This window comes from Denticeps clupeoides, chromosome 13, assembly GCF_900700375.1.
Source record: "Denticeps clupeoides chromosome 13, fDenClu1.1, whole genome shotgun sequence".
NCBI lineage: Eukaryota > Metazoa > Chordata > Actinopteri > Clupeiformes > Denticipitidae > Denticeps > Denticeps clupeoides.
The window spans coordinates 18,505,039-18,515,908 of NC_041719.1; the positions used below are offsets into that span (position 1 = coordinate 18,505,039).

A 10,870-nucleotide genomic window follows, 5' to 3' on the forward strand; every position below is an offset into this window, starting at 1 on the left:
ATATATATATACACACACACACACACACACACACGCACACACACAGAGAAAGAGAGAGAGAGAGAGACCTCTCCAGGTATCAGGAATCAGGCCAAAATGTATTATCCTTAATAGTTTCTCATGTCATGTTTAAAAACACAAGACACACTTCCTGGTCAAACATGTGAGCAAATACAGATTTTCCTGAGGACTGAGGACGCTTGAGGTCATATTTGAAAGCGGTCTAGTCTATTGGTCGACTTGATTATTTTAAGCGCACCCCCTGAGTTGGCTGGTCAGCCCTTGTTTGTTTTGGTCTCGCCCGACTGCAATCTTCTCGTCCCCATTCAAACAAGGATGAATGCCAGTCCACACACCATCTGCTATATTCATCCGACTTCTGCTCGGGCCTCGGGAGCGGGGCAGTGCTGCTTCAGCCTGAATGTGGACACGAAAACTCACACACGATGAGCCATAGGGAATAGAGAGATGTTTTTCCCATCACTAATGGCATGTAATAGTGTGCTGCCTGACAGAATTCACTACTTTGTTGTTCCGCACTCCCATTGGAAGAGGGTGCTTATTTAGCCAATTACACGTGTTGGACAGAAAATAAATCAGTGCCACAAAGCACATAATGGCTTCCTAATAGTCCACTGCTGCACTAGGTAAGTGACAACAGACAGGTAGTGTTTGTAACGGCAATGTAAAAAGGCATTTATACGAGAATGTAATGCGGTGCCGGCTGGTCCACACTGGCCACTGTCTAAAAAGCACCAGGTAAGCTTTTTTTATAGTCAGTGGCTTCTAAGATCATGTTGTGCAAAGAGGTAACTAGGGTCAACCTAGAAAGGGGTCGTACTAAATTTAAACCTGCCCAGAAATGTAGTTACAGAAAAAAACTTCTCAGAATTCGCATAAATTGCTGGTTGCATGTACGTGACTTACTTTTTCACTAGCTATAAATATTATGCCAATGTTTCTGATATAATAACTGTGGCATTTCTGACTCAATATAAAATTCGAGGAAATGGACAAAAAAAGGTATTTTGAAAAAAATCATGCTTGGAAATGTGTAATCAGAGGCAATTTACAAACCCCAGTCGGCTATATTTTTCTTTCTTGGTTCTCAGAGAAGCATTCACGCAATAATAGGCGCCCGGCTCGAGCGTATGTTTGCCAACTGAAAGCAAAGACTATGAACATTGATATGGTTTGGTGTTCAATTAACATCACAGATCACATGCAATAAACAGAGCAGCCTTTGAGGAATCCTTTTTCAGAATTTTTAAAAATGGTTGCCCATCCCCAGTTTTTAGAATATAAATATATATATATATATATATACACACACACACACACACACACACACACACACACACACACACACACACACATATTTATATATTCTATTTAATCGCAAAAATGAATGAACAAACTTTTAAAATGAATTTTATTCAGTATTTAACCCACACTGAAGCACTTCACTACTTATTGCGAACAGTTACAAGTAATTAAAAGAAAAGGGTGTTATCGCACTTCCATGCATCAGGGTGTATCCTGAAACGTTTGGTTCAGCTGTTGGTTGTGAATGTGCGAGGAGCTCTTTCATATGTCACAATTCTCCTTTCACCCAGCAAAGCAGCTGTCAGAACAGGGCATTTAAAGGCCCATTAAAGGATTACGCCAGGTTACTCCAGCATGTCTGACGTGTTTATTCTTGTAATTTCTGGAATTGCAGCCTTTTCAGGTGAGAAAGGTGTAATTTTCAAAATAATAATCAGCTACTTTTATCAGGAAATAGCCTGGAGTGATCCTGATTGTTCTGAGAAGAAGCTTAGAGATGGATAGTTCAGGGATTATACTATATAATAATATTTAAGCTGCAGGAAATAATACAATATTTTTTACTATAGTTTCATTCAAAAAGCAAAAAAAAAAAAAGCCTATCAAGAAACACATTTAAATAATTTCTTTCTAGTAACACCTGAACATACTCACTTGATTTTTTTTAAACTATTGCTACTGTGCCATAAAATATATAACTAAATCTAAATCATCACTATTTCTTTTATTTCACCATCACTTTAAGCCCAGACATAGTCTGCCTTCTAATCCTCTCATTTCAAATCCGCAGTCTTCATTTCTTAATTGATAGCAAGGGGATTAGTTCCTCGTTTTATAGATTTTCCTGGTAAAGTGGCTCTGACAGAAGGGAATGGGAAAGAAATGGGTCCTGGTCTATTCATAAGTATAACAGATTTACCTCTTTGAAACACAGGCTGAACAAACTTTTAATTCAATTTTTGTTTCGCAACATCTGATTTGACTCTTGAGCTTTAAAGTCCGTGGCCCTTTGCAGTTGGTGTGGCATTAGAGCAAGCTAAGTATGCAATAAAATGAGTGTTAAAATACACCCATGCATCCATCACATTAGTTACAGAATATGATTTCAATGATTAGTGTTTCAATGATTATGAGTATATTAACGTACTGTTTTTTTTATCATACACAAGTCTGTTAAAGCAGTAACACTTGTTTCACACTGATTGATGTGGTTCCGTTTTGCTTTAACTGGTTTATTTAACGTGTCTGGTTTATCTGGCACTAGGTTGGACTGAAACGTAACTGGAGAAGCAATAGGCGGCTCTTTTCAGCAGGAGCACCGCGCCACCTACTGTGTGCATTGTGTAGTGCGGACGTGTGTGGCTGCAATTTCACATTTGACCACTAGATGTCTCCGTGAGGCCGGGCTATTGCGGCTGTCACCTTACAGACTGACTGAAATGTTTAAAGTTAAGTGATTGTCATTGTCATTGTGATACACAGCAGCACAGCACACGTGAAATGTGTCCTCTGCATTTAACCCATCACCTTTAGTGAGCCATGACAGGCGCCCGGGGAACAGTGTGTGTGGACGGTGCTTTGCTCAGTGGCACATCAGTGGCACTTTGGCAGATCAGGATTCAAACCAGCAACCTTCTGATTACAAGGCCGCTTCCTTAACTGCTAGGCTACCACCACTTTGTGTGGTGCTTTGTTCTGCAATTCTTCATTTGTCCAAATACTTTTTATGTTAACAAACAATTTCACTTACAAAAATCTGGAGATAAAATTGGGCATGTGAAATGCAGCAACAGATTGCTCTGAAATGTAACTTTAAAAATACAGAAAACGTCAATGTCATCGAGCACAATGCACTGTTTAAGTACCTTGCACAGAAGCCTCACTATGTCATTTAGCTACATTCAGCATGCACAGCACCTGAGAACACTTTATCCTGTTTCGTCCACTGACTTCGTGCAACAAGCCTGCAATTCACAGAATAATTACTTTGCCTTGCAAAGCACAATGCAGCCAGTCACGCAAGTGGGCTGTGTGTGTGTGTGTGGCTTTAAAGCCTGTTTGCAACACAGCAAGCAATGATCTGCTCAGAACATTGAGAAGTTACGAACAGCAAGCTGAGTCAGTGGCCATGTGGACCAGTCTCAAGTCCCATCCATTCCTGCAATAGTCGATACAGTAGAAAATTCCAGGTTCCATGTCTGCGCACACGAAATGCTGCCATTGAGGTTTTTTTCCACGTTACACTGCTATATCCCACTGTACAGTATAAACCAACCCATCCACCAAGTATCTGTTTTCTGATTAGCTGTCTGGATAAAAGTCAAAGAAACGGTGCCAGCTCACACTCCCACACCCACACACGCGCTCTCTCACGCTCATAGACAGCACCAGTTGTGTGATCTTTGGGCGGAGGTGCCTTCAGGGCTCACTGTACATGAATTGGTGATTCAGTGTGGCTCCAGAGGCCGGAACAGAATGGCTGCACGACGCCTGCAGCTGCTGTCTGCAGAGGTTTAGTGGCCGCAGATGGGAGGAAGTGGAGAGCAAATCTCAGCTTCTGACAAAAAAAAAATTCCCTCCTCAAACTTAAAAATTAAGAATAACCTGCTGCTTGCTCCACTTAAATGATTTTTTGTCTAAAATATGGTTGGCAAGCTCAATCCTTTATCTATAAAGTATTTAATTACAACCAATCATGTTGATCCCTAAATGTCCATGCAGTCCAATGCGTTCAAATTAGAATAAATCCAAACCAGCAGAGGACCTGACAGCACTGCATTACATACTGCCTTAGGGGTCAATTGAAATAATTGTATTTCAACATTGGGCTTGTTGACACCATAATTCAGATTTTTTCTTCTTTTACTGCCTCTGCCATGGCACACCCTCATGTCTCAGAAATATTGAAAAGTGAACAGCGGCAAATTTTTGATACAAGGACTACGTTTAGAAAAAACAAAAGTGGAGCAGGCTTTACTCAGTGCCTTTTGTCCTCTTATCCCAGGCATATCAGTCAGGTAAATCGAACATCTTCTGTAAGGTCTGGACCTGTTGCCTCACCCTGCTGACTGGACACGTTGCCCCGAGAGCGTCTGCCAAATTTCATTGATGCTTCAGGCCGTGTGATAAATGTTCATTGATGTTCACAAATGAACCTATTCTTGCATTTTAAAGCCCCTTGTATTATTTTCCAAGGGGAAAACTCCCTGTGGATAAATAACGAATTCCCTTTGATTGAGTGACAAATTCCGTGCTGAATTTTGTACTAGTGTTTTTCTTGGCACTTTCAGAGGATTACTAAATTAGCTCTAAATCTCACTGTGTAGTTAGGGGACGAATGAAGCTCATTTTAGTGGCCTTTAGTTTACTGTAAAATATAAATAAACATCTGGTCCGTAAGCTCATTCGTCAAATAACAAAAAAAAATTATTCTCCATACAAATATGTTCTAAAACTGAATACTATTCAGCATACTGTTCAGGGGAATCCGTCCAGTGCCAAACATGCATTCAGTCACCACATGCAGAAATAACAATAATAAAAATAACAATATTATGCTTATACAGAGTAAATCATTCCATAAAGCAGAGCAACAAGTCAGCTCTCGAGCACCAACAGGCGATGCAACATCTGTTCAATTTCTAAAAGCATCTGGAGGCTCACTGTGGCACTATATGCCAGGCAGACACACCTAGCATTGGTTATTTTGCATAGATTTCCCGAACGGCTCCACGAAGGGTTCAAATTGCGAAATAGCGCAGCTATCTTATAAACAACACGCTCCATAAATCGGTTGCGGGCCAGGCGAAGCAGATAGACGATCCGAAGCCCGTTCTTTCAACCTTTGTCCCTACGCCTGTTCGCACTTCGTGCGAGCGGGAGCCGAAGCACGGCCGCGCGGAGTGATCTGGCGGGGACTACACCCAGTCGCCGCCGATTGCAGCGACTTCTTCTGCTGCCCGAACTCAGATTAAAGCCGGGACGCGACCGAGCCGGGCTGCTGCTGGAAGCACCACATCTGCCAAATTCCTTTTCCTCATCCCCACTCTTCTACTGCTTGCGCGTCTCCTTCTCGTTTTTTTTAAAGAAACATCTGATTTCCGCACTTGAACTAAGACGCAGATATGTCCTGGCAAGGCTACGTGGATAACCTGATGGCCGATGGCAGCTGCCAGGACTCCGCCATTGTTGGGTACACGGACGCAAAATACGTCTGGTCAGCACACCCGGGTGGTACATTTAACAACATTACGGTAAGAGGTTAAAACACAACGAACGGACGTTTCTCGGCGTATAGCCCGCGGCGCACAGCGATGTATGAAACTGTCAGCTCATTGACTGGAGGAACAGGCCCCGTCTGCGTTCAGGAGGCTAGTTAGCTGCAGCTAGCGTGCTAACAGTAACACATGGTCTCTAAGGCGGTTGCGGAAATGAACGACTATCGAGCATTTTATTAATCAATTTAACGAGTTCCAAGGCACGACGCGTGTAACCAAAATGTTAATCAGTACATTTTATTATTTTGTCGTTCAGTCAAATACCCGGCTCAGCTCATTTAAGCAACTAATTACCCATGTCTGGTTCCATTAATGTATTTAAATCATCGCCGCAGTTTTGGGGGAACTTTTTACGTGTGTTCCTCAGTTCGGGAACGCGTCGAGGGCGGGTTAGATGGGCGAAAACCAGGCCGGACGGCCAGATTCGAAAACCATCGGTGGCTTGCGGGCGTGAATTTCCGCGGGTCTCACAAAGCGCCTTGACTTGCGTCATTTGCGTAGAAGGGATGAGGAATACGGTCCCGCCGAAGCGCCTTGACTTGCGTCATTTGCGTAGAAGGGATGAGGAATACGGCCCCCGCCCCTTGTGTCCCAAGATGGCGCCTCCACTCCCAGTTTTATTCATCGCGGCGCTGGCCGTGCGTTCAGCACGCTGCTCAACAAGTACTGTTTGCACTCAATTTCGCCAGACCGCTTAGCCACCTCGTAGCGTTTTGTGCGCTTCACGACCACTGTTTTTAAAACCACAATGTAAAGAAATTACGGGCAATTGAAAATCCTCCATTTTGTTACGAAGACACCAGACATCCTTCTTCAAGTAGCCAAGTCAAAGAAACGTTTTTAAATAAACCAACAACGTTCGGTTTACGGACTATTAATTTGTGGGGAATTTTGGATAGGATGCAAAGCTGTACATTAAACTGGAATGTTACTGCTTTGTTGCTGTTATGAATCCATTTCTCTGTGCAGGTTGCAGAATAGATATTCAGCAGTAAGATCGTTGTGATTTAAAGATTAATGCGTGTTTCTAATGAACATACAAGGGGACATTTTCCTGTCCTTTAATTGACTTTGACAATTTCGTTTTTCCTATTTTCCTAGTTTTGGCCATTTTAAGTCGATTTCCACACCTCTTCAGGCCAGTCTCATTACAGGCTACATTTTTATTCTTAGTCCGATCTTCAGGGAAGCAGGATTATCTGTTGACTAAGATAACTATTTATTGTCATAAGCACCACACAAAACTCTTAGAACGGTCAATCCAAGCGACTTTATTGTACTCTGAATTTAAGGAACTGTGTGTGCCAGACCACGCCTGGATTAAATTTCGTCCAGCGAAGCAGTTCACGTTCGGTGGTTTCATGTAGCGTGATTCTGGATAACTAAAAACTTTGCCAAAAACACAAGCTTTTTACAGTTTTTTTCCTAAAACATTTTAAATGAAGTTTTTTTTTTTTTTTTCTCTCTCTCCCCCAATTCCATATTATTATTATTATTATTATGTGGAGGTTTGGTGCTTTTTCTTTTTTCAGAATGTGTCTCTTTTGATTTTAAGCACTAATTCACTTCTCTGACATTGTAGCCTACAGAAATTGACGTCCTAGTAGGAAAGGACAGGGAAAGTTTCTTCACCAACGGCCTGACCTTAGGATCGAAGAAGTGCTCCGTGATCAGGGACAGCCTTCTAATCGATGGTGACTGGACAATGGACATCAGGACAAAGAGTCAAGGAGGAGAGCCAACATACAACGTATCTGTAGGCAGAGCCGGCAAAGGTATGTTTTCCTCCCCCATCCTATTGTTAGAAGCAGTTTTTTAGTAGTCATTTTAACAACAGCGCTGTATGCACACGTATGTGTAGGGTATCCCGAATAAAGACCGCTACCGTTTACCATTCACAGATGTTAAATGATGGAAATATGTCATGTATGCTTTGCCCTTTGACTCATCAGTTTCCCAACGTAACTCGTAAATACAGAGGATGATTAAATGTATCGGTTTTAAATGGTCAATTTAAAATCAGGGGAGTTTATTTGCAGGAGTGTTATTTCTTCCAATGTTGGTAGAAGTCTGGGTTCTGCCACCATTCAGTTTGCCTGTATGGTCCCCTGCTCTCCATGAGACAAGTCACTACTTCCAGCCTAAATTACTTTATCTAAATTATTTCCTGTTGACACCATAATCAGAATTTTCCTTGCTGATTTCTTTGACTCTCTTAAGGCACCTTCCCTCTGATTTGCATGTGTCTCTCTGCCTCCTTGACTCTTTCCACCTTACTGCAAAACGAGAAAAAAGAACTGATGTCTGTCTTTCTCTCTGGGTGTTTGTTTTACAGTCTGACACATTTTCAGTATTCACACATGTATTGAGGAGCGCTGCAGTTATAGCATCCACCTGTATTTTGTATGGTCCAGACTGCTATGCTGCTCTGGTTTCACTAAAATTGAAACTACAAGGGTAACAAATTGGTGCAAACATAATTTTCACTTTTACATGAGTTGAGAGCCAAAACTGGCCCTTTCCTAATGACTGGAAGGTATTCAGCCAATGGCTTTCAAACTCCACACTGATAACCCCACAAAATGACTTACTAAATAACATTTTGCAGACAGCCATTAATTTTCCCTGTAATAGTCTGACCGTGGGATGCACCATTTAACAATTGAATGCTTGAATGTGCTCTTGGCTCAGTGAAACTTTTGGTGTTGTCTTTCTAACCTGTCTTTGACCTTTTGTTTGACCTTTATTTCTGTAATTTCTCTTGGCCTTACATGTTATCCCTGAACTTACCTTCTGTCTCTTTTCTTTTCAGTCTTGGTTCTTGTAATGGGCAAAGAAGGGGTCCATGGAGGCGGATTGAATAAGAAGGCATATTCAATGGCAAAATACTTACGGGATTCGGGGTTTTAGTTTAGTCTTGAATTGTTAAGTAGCAAAACCATTGAGAGAGAAAATACAAAAAAAAATACAAAAAATTTAAGAAAATACTGTATTTCCTCTTCAGATCAGTCACATTTGAAATCTTGGGATCATCAATAGCATTGAAGGGCAACAAAGTCTAACAGTAGTCAACCAATGTATACCTGTTAGATTTTTATTTTTCTCTTCCCTTCCCCATCCCCCAACTTAAAAAAAAAAAAAAAAATGAAAGTTTGTTCATTTTTTTTTTTCCTTCTTTCTTTTTTTTTTTCTTCTTTCTTGTGTACTCCAGCATTGGTTTTAGTCATGGGGAAGGAAGGTATCCATGGAGGGCAGCTCAACAAGAAAGCATATGGCATGGCTGAGTACCTGAGGAAGTCTGGATATTAAGCGGCCTCTTCCCATCCACCTAGCAGCTCCATTCTTACCACCCTGTTGCGTTTAACAGTACTTCCTGTTGTAGTTTGTTAGAATTTCTTTCCCTCGTTTTTTCCTTCTTTTTTTGTTGATTTTTTTTTTTACGTCCATGCCTTCTTCTTGTAGCCCTCCATTTTCATGCATTTTCATCTTTTACCCTCTCACAATCTAGCACTACTGTTGCACCATGGTTTAATGAAGAGCATGTTAACAGGAAATCTGAAGTCGATGAAGTGAAGGAAAAAAAAAAACACTACCTTAATCTTAGTGGCTAAAGTGAAGGAGGCCTAAATTGTGCACCGGCATTCACCCCCCCCCCCCCCCCCCCCCCCCCCCCCCCCCAGCCACAGTCTGCCCTGTCCAATGCCTTGTTTTATTTCAGCACTTGAGCAGTAAGTCAAAGCTCGTATTGTCTTCCTGTTCTAGAGCTTGTCTGGGAGCGGAAAACTGAATGCATATCTTCTGAGTCTGCTCAACTGCCTTCATTTTTCTATCCCGTCTTTCCTCTCCCTCCATTGTACCCACCCCCTTTCCAAATTCACATCTGCCTCCTGATCATCACCTTTTTCTTTTTAAGGCAGAACTATTGGCCACACCCCGTTCATAGTAGGTGACACTACATTGCTAACGCTAAGGAGGAGCTTCTCCCTCCCTTTATAAAACCACTATACCTTAACAACATCCCCCTGCCTCTGTTTATTGTACTACCTTTTGTGACTGTTCTTTGGGATGAAGATTGTTGGTCTGGCATTTGTCCTTTTTTGTGTTAAAGAATGTGTTGCAATGCAGGTAGAATTTTCCTCCCATAATTGCTTCAGTACATCCCTCATAATTATTCTCCATGGACATTCCATCATTAAAATAATTCAGGCACTTAAGTGTTTGCCAGCTCCTGTGATATATCTTTTTATTTAAGATATAAAAGCTGCCATTTTGGACCATAGGCATCCCTGTGCAGTGTAACCATCTGGAGTTAGAATTTATTATTTTTTCATTGGACCAATATTAGGCACAGCTTGGGTATTTTAATTACTCTGTCATTGTGAAGGAAGACTTGCTAGCCTCACCTTTTGCTGTAAAACAAATATGACCACAGGTTTGCAGCAGTAGACAATGTTACGGAATCAGTTTGCATTTTTTTAGACAATGCTGCATTTGTAAACCCATGTTGTGTAAAAGGAACAAAACTGTGGAATAAATTGCCTTGTTAAGTCATGAATGAAAAATGTGGCATCAGCCTGTCTGTCAACAATAGGTACCTGCTTTTCCAAGTAATAAGATCCTTGTACAGGGAAAGAGAATTGACACTCACAGAATGGGTAAAGGAATAAACACATGCACACACACCTCTTTATCCTGTGCCATAATTTAGCGAGAGAGAATCTGTTACTTTTTTTTTTTTTTTTTTTTACACATATATATCCTGTCGCCCAGTCAGTGACTTCTCCTCCTAAAGACCTTATTGGCTCTAGGTTTTGGGATATTTTAGTGGGATCTCAAATGTTCAGGCCTTCTGGAGTGTATGTACAGACTTAAAAAAAAATATATATATATACATGTTGCTGAATTTTCAGTTCATTTGTTTCCCTGCACCCTACCCCAACCTTTCTTATGTCTTGAATACAGTCTAACACTTCTTATTTCATATGCATAAACCAAGAAATGCCATAAAATTGATTTATCACCTTGTTTACAGACAGATCAAATAAATTTATTCCAACCAGACATGTTTGTCCTTTTTAATCTTCACCTGACGTATTTTTTTTTGTACCCCAAATGCTTTCAGATAGCACTACAGAAGGTGAATTTTATTTTCTGATACTCATTTAATTGAGTGCAGTGCATGCATTCCTTTTAAGACTGTCCATTTCCCGTTGGTGGATTAGACTAGGTTGTGCTTTAAAAGAGAACTTCATTAAAATAATCCATTT

At 41.1% G+C, this 10,870-nt stretch overlaps 1 protein-coding gene across 2 annotated transcripts; it reads left to right on the plus strand.

The window, feature by feature from the left end:
- The first annotated feature begins 5,114 nt into the window (after nucleotides 1-5,114).
- Nucleotides 5,115-10,664, plus strand: LOC114801740 (profilin-2-like). 2 transcript variants are annotated; one of them, XM_029000010.1, is made up of 3 exons: nucleotides 5,115-5,579; nucleotides 7,186-7,378; nucleotides 8,416-8,748. In XM_029000010.1, the coding sequence occupies exons 1-3, from the start codon at nucleotides 5,451-5,453 to the stop codon at nucleotides 8,511-8,513; spliced, it is 420 nt and encodes a 139-aa protein (XP_028855843.1). In that variant the 5' UTR covers nucleotides 5,115-5,450; the 3' UTR covers nucleotides 8,514-8,748. The 2 variants fall into 2 exon arrangements, with proteins under 2 accessions (XP_028855843.1, XP_028855842.1); XM_029000009.1 differs by lacking the exon at nucleotides 8,416-8,748 and adding an exon at nucleotides 8,815-10,664 and having other exon boundaries at nucleotides 5,131-5,579.
- Nucleotides 10,665-10,870: the final 206 nt, after the last annotated feature.